General features: G+C 39.7%; 1 protein-coding gene across 1 annotated transcript in view; it reads left to right on the plus strand.

Annotated features, from left to right (window-relative positions):
* The window catches only part of LOC578224, a 60,583-nt gene that overhangs the window by 34,699 nt on the left and 5,929 nt on the right, over positions 1-19,955 (plus strand). The window contains exons 3-6 of the mRNA XM_003724601.3: positions 2,846-3,005; positions 5,933-6,086; positions 12,475-12,617; positions 14,765-14,830. Coding sequence (XP_003724649.1) covers positions 2,846-3,005; positions 5,933-6,086; positions 12,475-12,617; positions 14,765-14,830 — 523 coding nt within the window. The remainder of the gene's footprint in view (positions 1-2,845; positions 3,006-5,932; positions 6,087-12,474; positions 12,618-14,764; positions 14,831-19,955) is intronic.

A 19,955-nucleotide genomic window follows, 5' to 3' on the forward strand; every position in this document is an offset into this window, starting at 1 on the left:
TAAAAATGATAAACATAAATGTCAGTCCCATTGAATACAATGCCATTGAAGCCTATGAGTGCATATAAGCTGAGCCCCTCTGCCATCTTGTCTCGTCCTAGATCCCTGGCAACCCGTTAATTATGCAAAGTGATAGAACCGCCCGAGGATACGGGATTTCCTGTCCGTATGCTGCGGTCTATTTTCATGTGCCACAAAATTGTTCTGCAACTATAACAACCGACTCCGCGGCGCGGTTGTGGATCTGGGGTATATAGGATTTAGGACTCGAGAGTCACTGCAAGGTGTGAGCGGAACGATGTGGGCATGCGAGGAAAAAGGGGTATAGTGGAAAACGATGGTGAAAAGTCGGGGACAAAGGGAAGGGAAAGATAATTCTATAGGAGAGCTTCATTGAAGAAAAAAAAAGAGGAGTGGGGGGAACGAGAAGAAGGAGAGAGAGAGAGAGAGATGAAGAAATAAAGGAAAATATGGTGGAGATAATAGTTTTATAATTATAACTAGCCTAACGCTATCGGGATTAAAGAAAAAAATGGAGTGGAACATTGGTATTTTAAAGAAAGTTGTAAAAAGCCATGGGATGAAGAGAGTCGAAAGAGATGAACATAGGGAAAGGGGGAGAGATAAAGGGGGTTAGGGAAAAGGAGAGCAAGGGGGAGAGAAAGAGAGAGGAAAGAGGGACTCAGAGAGGGAGAGAGGGATATGGGAGAGGATAAGGGTTTACAAAGATATGGGTGGGGTGGGGGAACTAAGCGGGTGAGAACAGTCCATCCACCAGCCCTCCAAAAACTAAAGTGTTAGAAAAAAGGGGAAAGAGTGGTTTAAAATAAATAAGAATAGGAGAAGTTTTGAAAGACACTTTTATGATACATCCCTGGGTTATCCACATCAGGGTGATCGGTGTATTAAATATTTATCCTTCTTGGAAATGACGCCTTACATTCTGTACAAGACATTAAACATAGTGAATATTTCATCATCTGACATGAACGAAAGGTCGCCTATTTCTTAATGTGAATATTAATGCCAGTGAGCATAGGGTCCATTCTTTCTACATTGGAACGTCGTTTCTTGACGGGAAAAAAGAAGAAAACTAGAAAGACTGCTATGATGTTTGCTGTGATATTTCAATAAACCTGTATTAAGGACAACGTCAGAAGGGCACAAAGTCGACCGCCAAGTCGGTCGCATGGGATTTTTGTCCGATAGACCGACGTTCTTGTGAATCCTCTGATAATTTTTCAGAAGGCCCGCAAACACGATATTGTCGGTCTCTTGGATGTCGATCTTGTTAGCTATAACCTTGCTTGTTATATGATTTAGGTACCCCCCCCCCCCCCAAGAAAAAAAAAAGAATGGCAAGAAAATGACGACGACAACAACAACAACAACAACACACAACTACACAACAACAGAATACTTGAGTATATAAAGAGTGTGTTCACCTTAACTGTAAACCGTGAGGAGTATCAACTATGTCTAACTGACCACATCGACAAAGTTCAGAGAATGTCAGCGATATTACTTTCCATCTTTATTTACGTCCATGTCTGGACACGCATACTTCATGAGTATGTGTCTCTGTACACACTGGACATGGTCTGGTGATATCGTATATCCAGGGACACTCTCCGTAATAGCAGTAGATGTTTTTTTTCTTGGCTGGTACCTTGTAGAGGGTTGGCCATATAGGGAATTCATTCTATTTTCAATCAGTGTGTCAGGACATCAGCTACGCTTCTCGGTCAACTACCCCAACCAGGCCCCTCGGACAACTGCTCCTAAAGATAACTGTAGGGTTACTACTATGTAACTAATCTGCCACGTCAATAATTAAAAGTACTGTACTTATTATTTAATGAAGTATTACAGAGCAGGAACAAAATATAAAATGAAATACAACTTTTAATGAATACATGCTTGCTTTCGCCTTGATACTCTTCAAAAGGAATACAAACACTAAGTTGCATCAAAGTACCTCATATATTAAATAAAGATGTCTTCAGAGTAATCTTTTCGAAAATTAAAATATTTAAAGTATTGTGAGCTATATTGTCCACGATTCTCTTATATCTCCCAATATAACGGGGAACGGAATATAAAATGATGAACTCAAATGTCACACGATCGTTCGGGCTTCTCTCTTTATCGACATTAGCGCGTATATCAGGTATAGACGTAATGGATTGGTGTTGGATGAAATTAAGCGTGAGCTCATTAAATGTCACTCATATTTGTTTAGATCTCTCCGGACAGGCAAACTGGTCTTATTCAGGGTCATGTAAACACACTGTTGAGCTGATCCCTGATCTGTATGTTTTATTCTGTTAATGACCCATCGATGGCCTGGTTAAATGTCAGATTCTGAGTCTTTAAATTACGTGGATAATTCGACCGAGAGCTGTTTCGGTCCACTCATCTCTGTAACTCGACCTTTTTTTTCGTCACCCGTCGCCAAATTTGATTTCTAATGGGTTTTTTCCTCTTTCATTTCTCTCTTTCATATTTACCTTCTTTCTATCTGTCTATTTGTGTTTCTTTATCTCTCTGTATCGGTACATCTCCCTTCTCTTCCCACAAATCTACTCATAGAATAAGGGGGGTCCTGTTATTTCTAGATTTTAAAATTTAATTTAGATGCAAAATAATGTCAATAATATTGAAGAATAATTAATAGTTTTGATATCTTGTTAAATAACACTGAATAACTTTCGTCAACAAATGATATTGGTTAGAGGTTTGAATTGTCGAAATCGTTTGAGACTGACTGTATTTGTTCTACGCATGTTGTATTTCAAAGTGCTAACGTTTTTTTTTAAATATTATTGTTCCATCTAATTTTCAGAGTTGCAGTTATGTTCTGGGTCTTGATTGCGCTGGTCTCTTTGGTAGGATGCTTTGGACTGCTACTCCTCATCATGGCCTGCATGACCGCGGGACCATCGAAAAAGAACGCATGCGGTAAGCGGGTCATGAAGTGTGTTGGCCGTATTTCTACCTCGGTGGTAAGTTGGATTTGATTTGATTGATTCGATTTTAAATAATAATATTAACGACAATGAGCACATGATTTGAATTGATAGCCCTGTTCAGCTGGTACACCAAATCCCTTCTACCGGCATGTGAAAATTATAAAACAGACAAGAGAAATTACATCACTTTACCAACTATATCCACAACATGTCACTACAATATACAATACACTATTCGGGAACATTTCATTTAAGCGATTTTGAGCTGTATTTAAAAAAAAAGTATAATAGATTGACAAGTAATTGTGATCTCATGACAGTGTTGTTTTAAAACGATTGGACATGTTAATATGCGAAACTTGTGTAAAAAAATGTTTCAAAATAAATGTACATTAAACAACGAATATGAATAGATCGTGGACAAAATTGTGTATAAAATGACATGATAGGGGAGGGCAAAAACAATGTCCACCATCTCATATCTTGAAAACGAGTGCCCAATTTTTTCAGGAGAGCTCGTCTCATAATAAATGTACTAACACCATTCAAACTAGAATCGACATAATTCAGTGTCGTCTCCGTTGCCGTGAACCATCAATAATTATAAACTTAATAATGATGACATGATATGCTCTGTTAAGAATATTCATATAAATTTTGATATTGAATTCGCTACTCTTAAATACATTAAAGTTCATACATAAATATGTTTCATCGACGCTCATCGTGGAACTCAAAATCATCATTTTATCGTCTCTTATCTATTTGTAAGGCCAACGAGTTTGGTCTGTCCTTGCCTTTTGTAATAATTGCACAAATGAGAAAAGGAAAAATACATCCCCGTGAAAGACGGCCAAGCGTGCTGCATCATGCACATTATTTCGATCGCTTTTTTTTCTTTCATAATATTGTCATTAAAATGTGAAGCAACCTTGAGGTGCCCCTCGCTCCGATCTCACCATATCATTCAAATATCATCCTTTGTAGACTGTCCATTGTTATCCGTATCGCCATGGCAACCGTTCAAAACCAAGATCAATGCCAGACACGCTTTTAGACCTCTGCTGAGCGCCAGAAGGGCATTAGCGTTATGTAGAGGTGTGTAATTAATGCCCTTCTCGCTCTTATGGCAGACGTACTTTGACTCGATTAGCTAAGTGCGACTCATGACCGTGGAGTTCTGGGTCAGAGTCTCGATGCTATCACTATCAAGGGCGTCATTAAAAGGGGTATTGGGGTGTTACACTCCCTCACAATTTTCAGATAGAAATTTTTAAATTTTCATTCTATTTGTAAGTGCACACGAAAAATGTAAATACAATTACAAATTTGAGAACATTTTAGGATCTATTCTCTTTATCAACAATTGTCAAACGTTTATAGAGATAGTTTGAATCAACACTTTATTTGTCTAAACATCGTTCATCTCCTTTGTAAGATCCATTTCATGCCATGCTGATGTTTAGCATTTTGTGATTATCTCTTACGCTCAGGAACTTCTTCTCATCTCATAAATCCTTGTGTATATCGTAAAATCCTTGAAAATGAATATGGAAACCAGTTTGTATACAATCATGCCAACCTCCGCATTCCGTTTGGCAATACCTCATACACAGACAGAGAGACAAAAAGTCCTTTCAAAAGATGCGGTACTCCCTGTGTGCTCCTCCTCTTGTTGTCATGGCAACCAATATTGACATGGATAAAGAGGAACGTGATCGGTTCGTGTGTCTTGTACAAATATTACCAGCATGAATGTGACCTCACATATGCCTTGCCTGCTAGGTTTACCAAACATTAATTTGACGAGGAGGGCTCGTGTTTCTCAAAGATGAAATCGAGAGAGAATCCACCATCAGCAAATGTTTGAAAAACAAAGCGCGGTTTATATATATTCTTTTTACAAATTCGTTTTCTTCAAAAATGAAAATACCAAGAGAATGTATTGAATTCTCCCCCTGGACACGCCTGTTTGTAACTCAATTCAGTTTCTATGTATTTCGATGCCCGTTCTCCGAAAAGAAAAGAAATCAATATTTCTGTTTAAAAAAACAGGCCGCTTTATAACAAATATGAAATGTGATTCTAGAGCTTTCTCATTTGTTATTTCTTCATGTTTGTAGTCCCGTATACCTACAGGTATACCAATGCGGTCAATATTTTTTCCTGGGTATTATTTCACCAAGATTGAGTCTAATTTTATCATTTCCATGATTCCAAACCTCACAATAATTGTGTTATAAACAACCAACTTTTCCAATAACTCTCCAAGGCAGTTTCTTTCAATGCTATCATATTACCAGTATTCAAACTGGATTTTCAACCCAAACAACATAATACACGATAATATATGTTATATCTAAACAAAACAACATGCTAAAAACGAAATGTTGGACGATTCTGCGTTTTTTGACATAATTATGAAGAGAGCGAAAGATAAAATACGTTCTCGGCTGTCTATCATTAATTTCAGGTTTTTCTATGTTATGTCCTCTTCAGTCATCACCATGGCATTTCGATTTTTTGTTTGTTTGGTTAAGAGCGCTGCCCTGGCGTAATTTCTGGGCCGTTTCCGATAGTTCATGTTGACACTCAATAAAAAAATGCATTAATCACAACTGACGTATAGTTATGTGCACAGCGAAGTAAAGGGTTCGTTCCAGTTTTTGCAGAGTTTTTTCTTTCTTTATGGCACAACCCCATAAAGTTTGGAGTTTGCCTACTTTGGTGTGTACCATGTTTGACGAACATTTGACACACTTAGCTATCTTCCTAAGATATTAAACTATCAGTGCTCTTATTTAAAAGGGTGCTGGTGTTTGATTTAGGGAATGTAGGCTACATACAAAGATCAAACTAACAATTGAATGTGAATGTTCTGATGATCTGGATTATAGAAATTAATCTCTCTCTCTCTCTCTCTCTCCCCCTCTCTCTCTCTCTCTTCTGCTCCTCCACAGATGATCATGATTTGTTATTTCCTGTGCGTGTGCTGGATGTTGGGCTGTATCATCCTAGCCATGCCTCTCACCTTCATGCTGATGGTGCAATCCTACTGCGCGGTCCAGAACAACGTCTTCTTGGATACCACCTGCATGGACCTCACCCAGTATGGTAAGCCTGTGGTGATGATGATGGTGGTGGTGGTGGTGGTGGTGGTGGTGGGGTGGTGGTGGTGGTGTCGGTGGTGGTGGTGGTAGTGGTGGTAGTGGTGGTGGTGGTGGTGGTGGTGGTGGTGGTGGTGGTGATGGTGATGATGACAATGGTGATAACGATGATGAGGGTGATAATGATGATGGTGATGGTGGTGGAGGTGGTGGTGATGGTGATGATGATGATGATGGTGGTGGTTGTGGTGATAATGATGATGATGATAATGGTGGTAGTGATGATGATGATGATGGTGCTGGTGATGATGATAATGGTGGTATTAACGATGATGAGGGTGGTGGTAATGATGATGATGGTGTTTATGATGATGATGATTATGATGCTGATGATGATAATGGGGATGGTGTTGATGATGATGATGATGATGATCATGTTGAGTATGCTTCGTCAGCATGGCAAGAGCATCAGACTGAGGCTGGACAGCGAAAGGCGTTGATAATCATCATCACGATCGTCATCATCGTCATTATCATCATATTGTGGAGGTGACCGTGGTGGTGATGTTGGTGTCATGATGATAGTGATAATGATGATGATCGTGGTGATGGTGGTAACGATGATAATGATGATTGTAATGATTCTCGTAATAAGGAAAAGTATGACTCAATATCAACGTCGGTCATTATATTGAAATTTAAATTGATTATATTTTGCTTTGTTGAAGATGGAATCTGTTCTCATGCTACACTTATATGTTCTAGCATTCTCCCCTCTCCCCGCCACAAACACAAGAGCATTACTAAAGGAAATATAGGTCCATGTTATGACATAAACTTCTTATAAACTATCCATCTTGAAACGCTAACCGCATGGACAAACATATCCATGCAAGTATAGTAACCCATATGAAATCCATACATATGACATATAAAAGGAGGCAAAATAGCGAAACGCATAATAGCCTACATACATCGCCGAACAAAAATACCAAATTCGATCGTCTGATTTGGCGCTCCACCGCTCGCGCGTAGCAAACACAATGCCCGTCGTCATGGCAATTCCCGCTTCTTTTCAAAGGATGACGTCCGTCTGCCTTCATGCTGATGCACGGTTGAAAATTTTCCATGAATGCATCTAATGAAACTTCTTGGCTCGGGTATAGAAGAGTATGTTAAGAATCTTTTGATTTTATGATTTAAGGTGGTATTAAAGTGTTTTCATAAAAAATGTATCATTCGATATAGAGATGTGCGAGCACGGGTATAAAAGAGGACATTCATTTTAGGATTGGTGAGGATGCTTGACCAAAGTTTCCCGACGTGCATGTACAAATTTGCTTTAAATATTGATGTTTACAAAACCTGATTGAGAGAATACTCGGTCGCAGTTTAGTTTAAAGTGACAACCAAAAAGTAGGTTGAGTATATGCACCTCTATTAATATTCAAATATCAACAACTTTGGGGTCTATTTGAGGTAGGAGTTGCCTCTGTGTTTGAATTTACCATGATTAATGTAGTATTTAGTTTCTTCTCATGAAGTAACCATGCTATGTCAATGGGCAGTACAGAGTTTTTAGAAATTTAAAGCTTCGTGGATTGTACGTAAGCTGAATTTATGAGTGTAAACTATAGTGATAAACAAATCAATTTGATATTATTTTGAAAAAGAAAAGCTCCTAAATAACCTCTTTACAACAAGATAAATAAATAATTTTTATTAAAAAGATTATTAAAAAAAACACATCTCGTCTAGCTACCTGTTTATCTCTAATCTCGTAGTCTCACAGTCTCTCGTAGGCACTAGACAGTCGCGCAAACGGTTATATTCGATTATAAAAAGATATAAATGCCTGTCGAGAAAGGCTAGTCGTCATCTACCATTTCCGAATTGAAATGTTAGTAGCATCTGAGCCCAGCCTTTAGAATGGCTCAGATTCTGACACCATTACTGAGCTGTGTTTGACACGATGTCTCACCTGTTCTACCATTTATCATGTGACTAACACGTCACTTATACACGAGGACATGTCATTTACATCACGTCGCATGTTTTGATAGTACCAGGGGTGGCGTCAGAGTATTTGTGCAGGGGGGGGGGGGTAAATCTCCATCAAACAACAACCCCGGAAAAAATGGGAAAAAAATTTGCCGACATTTATCGTGTTCATCGAAATCATTAATTTATGTGAGTCCTAAAAGAATCGTCTTTTTCTGGAGCAATTTTTCAAATCAGTTTGATAAAGTCCCTGCCCGCCCCCTCCCGTAGCAAACGAAATTCTATCCTTTACATCTTGTACTTGTTATGATTTGTCGTAGTAGAATGTTTAGACGAAAGTGCTAAAGTTTCCTGAACAGAATCTATAACATTTTCACCGTCCCATGTTTTCATCATTTATTTCTATTCATGAATATATATTTTGTCGCCAATAGATAGCAAGAAACGGTTCAGCAATGAGAATGAAGCAAGTTTTCTTTTGGGGGAGGGCATTAAATATTTAGAGATGTCCGTCAGGCCAATATATCAATACAAATTTAACTTGGTTTTTGGCGAAACTTATTTTTCAAGTCATACCCTCTTTCTTGTCGTGAAGAAAATAGAATTTCACTAATGTAGGGGTTCGTTCGTTCGTGTCTCCTTAGATCAAGATAGTAATGTAAAGTTCCTTAACTTAGAAGTAAATTAAATTAAATTAAGTTCTTCCATCGCTCGATTGCTGCAATGGCCGTTTCATTAACAAGGGACAGGTCTTCATCTGTGCAACCCGTTCCGCCGCACTGCAAGAGGTGGTCCATCGTCTGAGTCTCTCCGCAGTCGCAGAGAGTATCTCCTTCATGGGCATAGCCCCATCTTGCCATATTGACCTTACACCGTCCCATTCTCGTCCGCATTCGATTTAGGCATTGCCACTCCGGCCACTTCAGGTTAAGACCTTTGATGAGTACGGGCTTGACTGATGGTGGAGGATTCTGTTCAGGTGGTGGGACAGAATCGAGGAAGCTGTGTCGGGATATAAGTCGTTTGTGGGGTTGTAAGTATCCGTGTAGCATGTGTCTGTCATCTGTCGCCTGCTTCATCCGTTCCTTTAGGCAGGTGTTAGTGCGCCTTTGGTTAGGAGATCCAATGCCAGCGAGGTGATATATCTCCTCAACTTTTGTTGGTTTCAGACATCCTGTTATCTTTCGATATGTGTTATTGAGTGTGGTGTCAAGCTTCTTCACATGGGCTGATCTGCTCCAAACTGGGCAAGCATATTCTGCGGATGACATGCATAGAGCAACAGCTGCACTTTGTACAGTTTTGGGGTCAGCGCCATAGTGTGAAGATACTAGCTTCCCGATGATGGCATTTCGAGATTCTACTTTGCCTATTGTCTTCTCGATATGTTTCTTGAAGGATAAAGTGCGGTCAAGTTTTACACCTAAATACACTGGATGCTCGCAGTGGTTAAGTTGCACATTGTTCCACTTTAGCTTCAGTTCTCTCTTTGCCTCCCTGTTCTTCAAGTGGAAAACACACACCTGAGTCTTGGATGGGTTTGCCCGTAGGTAGTTTGCTCTGTAGTACTCCGAAAGGCTTGCGAGCGCTGTGTTGAGATGGAGTTCAACAGCTTCGAAGGTACTATGCTGGGCTGTGATGCAGGTGTCATCTGCATAGATGAAGTTTCGAGTGTTCTCTGTTGAAGGGATGTCAGCAGTGTATATGTTGTAGAGTGTTGGCGCCAGGACGCCACCCTGGGGGAGACCGTTTTTCTGTTTCCGCCATCTGCTCTTCTGCCCATCCAGTTCGACAAAGAAGCGTCTGTTCTGCATCATCTTCTGAATGAATCTGGTGAGTTTGAGGTCATTTGTGATGTCATGAAGTTTTGTCTGTAGCCTTCGGTGATTGACAGTGTCATAAGCCGCAGATAAATCCACAAATACTGCACCTGTGATGAGGTTGTTCTGAAAACCGTCTTCGATGTGTTGGGTCAGGTTGAGAAGTTGTCCCGTGGTGGATTTTCCTGGTCGGAAACCTGCCTGCTCACAGTTCAGTTGGCTGTCAACGTGAGGCCCAATTCTGTTGAGAATAAGGCGTTCAAGCAGCTTGTATGTTTGGCACAGGAGCGAGATCGGTCGAAAGTTCTTGGCTTCGTTCGAGTCCTTTCCTGGCTTGAGGATAGCGACGACTTTGGTTCGGAGCCACTGTTTTGGGACACATGTGTTCTCGATGCAGTTGTTAAACATGTCTAGCAGCCATTTCTGTGCTACAGAGCCCATGTGTTTGATCTGCTCCGATCTGATGTCATCGATGCCTGCCGCCTTGTTGACGTGTAGCGTGGAGATACCTTTCTGTAGTTCTTCTTCAGAAATAGGTCTTGTGAAAAGAGACATGTTCTGGTCAACTCCAGGTAGTTTGTGCCTGTGTGAATTAGTCGTCTTGGGGGCCTTTCCATTTTTCAACAGCTGATTTGCTACTTCGTCAGCCGTAACATTATAATGCTGTTGAGCTCTGGTGCTGTCAATTCCGAGCTTGCGTATGGTGGCCCACGCTTTCCTGCTGCTGTGTCTTAAGTCTGTTGTTTCAATCATGTGCTGCCACATCTGCCTATGTCGTTGAGATATCCTTGATATAAGCTCTTCTCCAAGGTTGATGGTATCCTCTGAGAAGGCATCTGTGTCGTAGGCTGTGGTGTAGTTTGCCAGAAGCTGACTTGATTCCTCATCGATGCCTGGAATGTATGTCGTGCGGCAGCCTCTTGGGATATGTGTACGTGACACCTTCTTGACTATATCTATGAAGGATTCATAGTTCTTTGGATCTGCAGGGAGATGTGTTAGGGCATGATCAAGGTGTTCGGTGAAAGCAGGCCAGTCTGCCTTAGCAAAGTTGAACCTGCGCTTGAACGGGGTCTTGTTTGGTGTGATAACTGCAGTCAGTTGAATGCCGATGGGTCGGTGTTGGGATCTTGGAATCGGCTCAGCTACAAACTTACGACTGGTGGGAGCAAGCAGCCTGCTGCAGAAAACTAGATCCGGGTTGTAACGTCTCTTCCAGCGGGCACTGGCGAAAGACTTTGGGAGCTTTGGATCGTGGATTAGTTTTAGGTCGTTGTTTTGGGCCCATGTTTCAACTAGTGCTCCATCATCTCCAGTGGTATCATATCCCCATTGCGTGCTGTGGCTGTTGTAATCGCCAATCACAATATGCCTATTGGTAGTGGTGGAAGGATACGAAAAACTTATGTTTGGTGGCTTGTAGATGGAGGAGATCGTTAGTCCTTTGATTTTCACATTCAGCACTTCGATGTCGTTATTGTGGGTATAGGATGTAGAATCCGGTCTGATCTTCTCGTTCATGAAGATAGCACTTCCATATTGGCGATGTGGCCGCTCGATGGCAAGCTTCATACCCTTGATCTTGGGCCGTGGATTGTCGCTGCCGCGGTGAGTCTCTTGAAGACATAGCACATCGCAGTTCATTTGTTTGCACATATGTGCAAGGACTTCCTCCTTGGCATCTGATATACCTTCGGCGTTCCATAGAATGTAGAATGTTTAGACGAAAGTGCTAAAGTTTCCTGAACAGAATCTATAACATTTTCACCGTCCCATGTTTTCATCATTTATTTCTATTCATGAATATATATTTTGTCGCCAATAGATAGCAAGAAACGGTTCAGCAATGAGAATGAAGCAAGTTTTCTTTTGGGGGAGGGCATTAAATATTTAGAGATGTCCGTCAGGCCAATATATCAATACAAATTTAACTTGGTTTTTGGCGAAACTTATTTTTCAAGTCATACCCTCTTTCTTGTCGTGAAGAAAATAGAATTTCACTAATGTAGGGGTGTTAGGATATTACATTTTGTTTAGTGATTGCCAGTTATATCGGTATTTACAGACTTGGTTTTCCCCTCATGATCAATATTTCTAAAAGTACCATGCATTTGGGGCGCTTATGCAAAACCTAAACAAAATGTTAATGATGAAAATAAACATTGAATATAATACCCCCCCCCCCAAAAAAAAAAAAAAAAAAAAAAAAAAAAAAAAAAAAAAAAAAACGCTAGTTACATCTTATCCATCGCACAAAATACACAAAACCATGTACATTTTGCCTGTAATTGAACAACAACCCTTTTCCCGAGCACTGTAAGATGAATTCAAGCACACTTTAATCAATCTAAGCTATTACAGTTTTTTACTTGAAAATGCTTTACAGTACATTAAAAGGTTTACTGTGCACTTTGTTAAAGTCTGTCATTAATATTAATTTGCGCAGAGGCAAAAGGGCGTTATCTCCTAGTGTTAACGCCCTTCTATAGCTATCAAAAAAGCGGACTATATAAATAAAGATAATAATGTTCTAAATTGATTATTCTTTGGTAACGGATTTTATTTTCGTTGCAGGTTTCGTTGAGGCACCAGACACCAACAGCACTGTAATGATGACAACAACGCCTAGCCCCAGCATCAACGGGCCAGTGATGCCTTTAGTGGCCAAAACGGTACCCAGCATCTGTGGGTCGAATTTGGAGCAGTTCTGTGACCACGTAAGTTACCCCTTCTCTTCTGCTTCTTCCCCGTATTCTCCTCTTCCTCCTCCAGCTTCTCCTTCTTCCTTCACCCTCCTTCTCCCTGTGGAAATGTAAGTGATTCATTTTCCTCCTTCTTCTCCTCCACATATTGTCTTTATTTTCTCCCTCTTCATCACCATGTCCCTCGATCTCCCCAAGCACTCCTTGTTATGTTACCCTTTTCTATTTTTTGTCTTATCCTTTCGTATTTCTTCTCCCTCACCACCCTCCTCTCCTTCACTTTCACCTCCTCTCTCATACTTTCATCCTCTCCTTGCTTCTTTTCCACCTCTCTTTGCTCTTCTGATTTCCCCAAGCCTTCCCTTCCCATTCTTCACAATCTCCTTTCCCCTATATTTTCGTCCCTTCAATCCTCCTCCTCCATCTGATCTTCCACTTCCATCTTTCTGCTCACCAGCTTCATCCTCTCCTTCTATCTTTCTCGTCTTCCTGTTTTCCTCACTCTTCCTCTCCTCCTTTCTCTCCACCCATCTCCTTTTTCGGCAGTCTCTCACAGAGTGTTATGTCTCCTTAAACATGTTAAACCCGAATCAATATCGGGATCCATTTCTACACCAAAAGTAACCCTGCAATTTTTAATTCGTTAAACGCAGTGTGTGTGTGTGTGTGTACTGAAGATGTGTTACAGGTAAAAGGGTTAAAGCAATCTAATTTTACAGTGGAAGAGAAGGGTTTACAACCATAAGCCCCCCCCCCCCAAAAAAAAAGCATTCAAAATTGAGAAAAATCAGCCAAAAGACAGGAAGAACAAAAAAAAAAAAATAATAAAAATATATAAATACAAAAATATTTCCGACTGTTTGGCACCTTAAGGGCAATACAGCATTTTTTAAAGGCCTAACCATAGTACAATCTACCTGCGTTTTATTTTTTACATTGAAAATGCAGGCATGAATAATAGAGGTGAAAAATAAATCGACGGCATTTCACGAGCATTGCCCAACCCAAGCCAAGTTTTACGACTGTGTAACTTGCCTAATGAAAGGATGTTCCCATTAGGCTGCTCTCTCCTCATCCAAAGTTAAACTGCGTCACTGAACTGACGTCCAACGCTACCATTATCTGGGCATTCAAAATGTGCGTTGCTGATTAAAATTGCAGTTTCGCAACGCATGATTTTCTTTAGATCAAAGACTCACATGTGTTAAAGGGACAATGTGCATTGCAGTATGATACGGATTCAAATTGGAAAAGTGTTGGAAGCACGTTCTGCTATAATTATAGTCTGAAATTGGTTGTGCATCCTGATGATGAGGATAGGGGTAAAAATTATCTAGAAGCATCATGAGGATGTAGGATGAGGGTGAAGGATGACGAGTTGAAAGAGGGATGAGAGAAGAGAGAGAGAGAGAGAGAGAGAGAAAGAGAGAGAGAATGAGAGAGAGAGAGAGAGAGAGAGAGAATGAGAGAGGGGGAAAATGAGAGAGAGAGAGAGAGGGTGGGGGCGGAGGAGGAGGGAGGCGGGCTGAAAATATGACATAAGAAAAGTGAAAAGAGGGGAGGGGATATGGATATTGCAAAAACATGTTGTGGTGTAAGGCAGAGGGATAGATCTTTTCTGTATTAGATTGGAATGCCTATTCCAAAAGGGGCGCCGATAGACAATTTTTAATAGAGGGTATTGTAAGATCAAATTAGACCATTTGCAAGAGGATGGTCGTAAGATTCCAAACTTTACCAAGAGAATTAGAAAAAGACAAAATTGCGAAACGATGATAAATTTTTGCAGTTTACGTAATTGCCTACAGAAAATATTCAAGGAGACGTCACAAACGTCCCCAGTTTCACGCCTGCATAAACTAGTCCACATTATACTTGTGAATATTAATCACAACACATAGGCCTACCGAGAGGGATGATTATACATAGAATGCACACTGTCTTGGGTGACATTAATTTGGGATTTTGAGAGGACTAGGAGACACCGTCTTAAAGAACACACGAATGACCCATTTTTAATTTAACACTATTTAATCATTGGGTAAAAGAAGTACAGAGGGATAAGAGAGTTTAACGTATACATGCATATTGATGGTCATCTTATTACAACTTTTTCCTTTTTGTAACCTCTGTAATTTTTTTTGTTTCTGATTTATCTACAGAACGAGGATATATCGTTATCTGTGTACTTGACCGTCACCGCAGCCGTTATAGTGGTTCTAGCTCTGGTAAGTATATATATATCTTTATTTATATGTTTCTATATCATTCAAATCTCTGATGAAACATTTATGTAAATGTAGTTAATCCTGAAGCAGGGTGGTCTATTCACCATTGACGACCTGCATATACAATGCACAGATACAGCAGATAAAAATATATGCACTAAGGAAAATAAAAAACCGGTTCGTAGCAATGCCATTTGAAACTTGAAATTCAATGCCTGAATACAATGATTAAAACTATAAATATCTAGAAACCCATTAACTACTGCAAACAGTAATAACCAGTAGCTTAGCTGATACAATCCCTTATACAAGCTACCCTTATACTTCATGGTTATACCGACATGTTTCGTCATCCATTCCTCGCAACAGCATACTCCTAAAATGATGATAGTTAAAGGGGAAGGGCAACGAAAACATTACAACGGCGCTGTGAAAAGCCTTCTGCGCTAAGCCAATTTATTCATTTACTAATGAAAAATACGAGAGGCCAGCAGACGTATGTATGAGATACCAGTAGGCTAATTTAAGAGTGACCTTTTCGCGACCCGTCTCGCCATAGCATGAAGATAAACAAAAGCCAGATGGATGTCAAGGATGATGAAGGAAAACAATAGAAGAATGTGTTATTAGGTGTAGTGGTGATTATAATTATGTTGTCTGGTCCAACATTTTTAAAGATTGAAAAAAATGGTGTGGATTATTGTGACAATGTAGTGAAGGGTGACAGAGAGACAGAGAAATAGTGGGGAAAAGCGGTAAAGAAAAAGAAAAGACAAAAGAGGGAGAGAGAGAGAACGAGAAAGCAAGGAGAGATCAGAAGACATATAAGGTGAGAGAAAAAGAGAGGGGAATAGAGAGATGGAGAGAGAAAAATAATATACTGAGGATGAAAGCGAGAAAGATAAAGCAAAGAGAAGTGCTGAAAAGAGGACAGCAAGATAGAAATAGTAGGTTAAAGAGAAGAAGACTGAGGGTTAACTGGAGAAAGAAAAAAGTAAGAATAGAGAGACATATAGAAAGAAAGGATGGAGGTGTGTGTTTTTTTTTTTACTTACAGAGAGAGATAGAGATTTGAAAGTGACAGAGAAAGAGAGACAGAGAGAGAGAGAGAGAGAAAGTGTGTGTGAGAGAGAGAGAGAGAGAGTGACAGAGAAAGAGAGAGAGATAGAGAGAAAGTGAGACAGAGAGAGAGAGAGATAGAGATTTGAAAGTGACAGAGAAAGAAAAAGAGAAACAGATAGAGAAAGAACAAGAAAGAGAGAGAGAGATAGATATATATATAGATAGAGAGAGAGAGAGTGAGGGTGAAAGTAAAGTAAGACAGATCCAATCCCATCGTGCAATCAGGAGGAATTAGAGAGCAGACGACAGGGTGAATTTAAAAGAACTCAGTTGATATCTACTGCTGATTGAGAAAGACTGGGCCACCAATTAGGGCGCGAAACGGCGACAACTGAAAAACCGCCACACTTTCCCACAACACCCGTAGTCCGTAGTTTAACGTGCACAGAGCCTTTCGGACCAACGTCGCATTCCAAAATCGTCTGCATAATAATATTTGACCATTGTAAATGTAAGTATTGACGACACAAGCGTTACGCTGTGACTGAAAAATACATCTCTTATAGCTGCCTTTTGGCTTTCGTCCTGTCTTATAGGTTGTACGACTCTTGCTCCAGCAACAGTTGCACCATGGTCAATTCCCTACACTAACCGAATTCCAATTCTTAACTACAACCCTAGATCCAGTCCTATACCTAACCCTAACCCTATAACCTAGAATCCAGATGGAACACTAACCTTGAAACTATGATATCTTTTACAAAATGAAAGTCCATAGCAATACGTCGCAGGAGCAGTGTGATCACCCGAACCAGCGGCACACACCTATACTTCAAATGCACAGCTCCCCCCCCCAAAAAGGTAGTCTTTACTGAACAAATCTATATGCCTGATACCTTCTGCGATACTTAGATGGATCGGTTGTGTATAAATAATTGACCGATATCTTGACAACTTCAAAAGGTTAAGTGACCATTTAAAATAGAATCTGGGAGACTCAAAATGCGTCGGTTTACCGTTCCCCGCATACATTTCGAGGCGTAATATTATGGAAGAGAACAGAGGTGGTCATTCCGTCCGCTTGACCTTGTATCGCCAATAAGGTACAAAATGCTTGACCAAACCAACCCTATACGCAGGTCAGTGAATAGGACGATTCCTTCCTTCCGCAATCTTCTGACACAGAAAGGGAACTTTGGCCGAAGCCGCCAGAGACATTTGGATGACCTTTTGGAGGCAGAGTTAGAACCGCGTTCTATATTTTCATGAAATTGCATACAATGACAAGCTCTTCCAAGATTAATCACAGTGGTGCAAAAGTGTGTTCCCACTTTCAAGAAATTGCTGGAACCTGCAATCTTCCCCAAATATGTAATGTTTGGAGAACATGGTTAAAGAGGTCTTATATAATATATAGGTATATATATATAATGTTTCCGATTCTTAAGGAATTTCGTATACCTACAAACTTTTGAAAATTAACCCCTTAAAATAATATGAATAAACACATTGAGAAAGAACTGCGTTCTACTTGTGATGACACATTGCATCCAGTGACAAACTGTCCAAACAATAATCATAGTGATGCAAAATATGTTCACATTCTCCACTCAAAGTCTGATATCCCGATACATCTTCCATGTAATCATCACGGAATTGCAGACCCCTATTTTTGAAAGAATTATGGCAGTATGAACGCACCTGATCTCGGTTCAAGATGGACGGCCATACAGGCAGGTGCTTGGGTGAAGCGCGGGAAGCTGTCTGTTTTTTGTTTGACGTGTCTCCATTGTATTGTTGCATCAGTGCACATTGCATGTCACCGATGAAATATAATGTCATCATGCATGCATGCACGGGTCTTACCGGGTCATAGTTGTCAACTCTTTTGTGGAAAATCACTGAATATTATGATACGAGATCCATCTACCGTAGAAAATAATCATAAATACGCGTCCGAGATACTTGGATCCGAGGTACGTTGTTTAATATTGTGAAATAAAAATTTGAAGTAGGCCTAGTTGCATAAATCCCAAATTATTTTGTCGCGAATTTTAAGGCAGATGATATTATTTAGTGTAAAACAAAATCCTCTTTTTCTAAATTCAACGTGTAAATGCATTTCTAGTAAATATTTGAATTGATAATTTGTAATCATATTTCAAACCTATTTTCTCTCTCTCTCTCTCTCTCTTCTTGGTTATAATGTTGCACAGATCTTCGTACCATCATAGCTAACTAAAACGTTAAATTCCTTTAACAGTAAATTTTCTGTTCATACAAGAAGATACAACATGATTATTTTATACCGCTCTACCAAATGACAATTTGCTTGCCATCATTCAATTCTCGTGAAATATAACAAAATACAAAGTTTGATGAAGGGGCAAAATCAAATGATCATTCCATGTAATCCATTTCCCATTACAGAGCTAATAAAATATGAATGTAATTCCCCTATATCCAAGGGAGGTCCCCTCAATAGCCCCTGCACAGAGATGGAGATTAAGAAAAGATAAGTTGTGTATCTTGTGTCTTTGCCCTCGCATGTCCTTGCTCGAGCAATCAGTCAGATTTGACTTCAGCCTCAGCCACGATATTCGTTCAAAGGGGCCCTAAAGAGGGGCAGCGCCAAAAGGCTGTTAAAAAGAATGAAAAATCGATGTTTTCGAGGGAAGGGCTGCTGAAGGCCAAGACGAAGTGATATTGCGAGTGTTATTGTGCGGAGGGAATGCACATTATGATTCAGTGTATACATGGTGCCTGATCTGTTAGATGCACGCAATTTTCTATAAGTAGAGGCATCGTTAGATTATTATTTTTTGGAAGGGGCATCGACACAAATCGAAACAAAACACCAAAAAATAAACACACCACACCCCTAGCTAACGACTACACTTCTAATAAGCTGTGTACTCACGAAAATACATTTTGTAAAGGTTTGGCGAAATTCACAAAAAATTAATTATAGCAACTAATAATTAATGATTGCCATATGGGATCTAAACTTCCGTTGCTTCATTTACAAAATGTCAGTACGTCAGTAACATATTTATGATTTGTGTGGAAAATACAAAACGTATTACATCAAAAAAAGATGATGTAGAAAGAGAACTTTATTCATCTAGTCATTCTAGTGTCTCAATATTAATGATGATTTCTTTTTAAAAGAAAAGTCAATTAGTATTTATTTCATACGGAGATACTGAACGATCCCAATATCATTACCTATATCACCCATTTCATGATAGGAATTTCCATAAATGCCCTTGGGTATGTCCGTTATAGACAAAACTTGCAATATCTCTCGTTATTTTAAAACTTGCTACCCTGGAAGAACCCCAAAGCCAGGACATTAGCTTATGAACCTAGCAGACGTCTGGCGTCGACCAAGGGAAAGAGCCTTTACAAAGTCTCTTAAAAAACACAGCTCCCCCCATGCTTTATAAATTTACAATGACCTTAATTAGGGAATCTGCATCTTGCGTGGCTGGGCGATATTTGTTGGGAGATTAATCATGGTGGTGAGATAAGATGGGGTCAGATGAAGAGTTGAAATCAAGACGGAAGAGAATAAGACGGAGGAATGGAAGAAGAGCAAGAAGAATAGGTGATGCAGTAGGAGATAAAGAAATACAAAAGATTTCGTGAAAGAAGAGAAAGGTGAGGAATGGGAAAAATGATTAGAAAATGAAGACGTATATGAGATGAAGTTTTAAAAAAATGAAAAGAAAACGAGAAGAGAAAAGAGAGACGATGAAAGCAGTATTGAAAATGAGTGACGAAAGAGAGAAGACAAATCTTTCGCGCAATGTTTTGACAGTCACGGTGAAGAATAGGTAGAAAAAAAGTGGATTATGTAAATGTACAACACGAAAGTTTTACACAATGTGCCCCGCGTTTATGTAATTTCAAATTAGATTACTCTTGCCCTTTTGTATATCTGCATTCAAAACATGCGAAAGGAGAAGGTTTGACATGTATAAAAGCACAAATCTTCTGATACACTGCTTTCCCTTGAGTTCTACATGTCATTGTAAAGGTCGCAGGTGACATTCGTCTC

Source organism: Strongylocentrotus purpuratus, unplaced genomic scaffold (genome assembly GCF_000002235.5).
Source record: "Strongylocentrotus purpuratus isolate Spur 01 unplaced genomic scaffold, Spur_5.0 spur5_scaffold_11, whole genome shotgun sequence".
Lineage (NCBI taxonomy): Eukaryota > Metazoa > Echinodermata > Echinoidea > Camarodonta > Strongylocentrotidae > Strongylocentrotus > Strongylocentrotus purpuratus.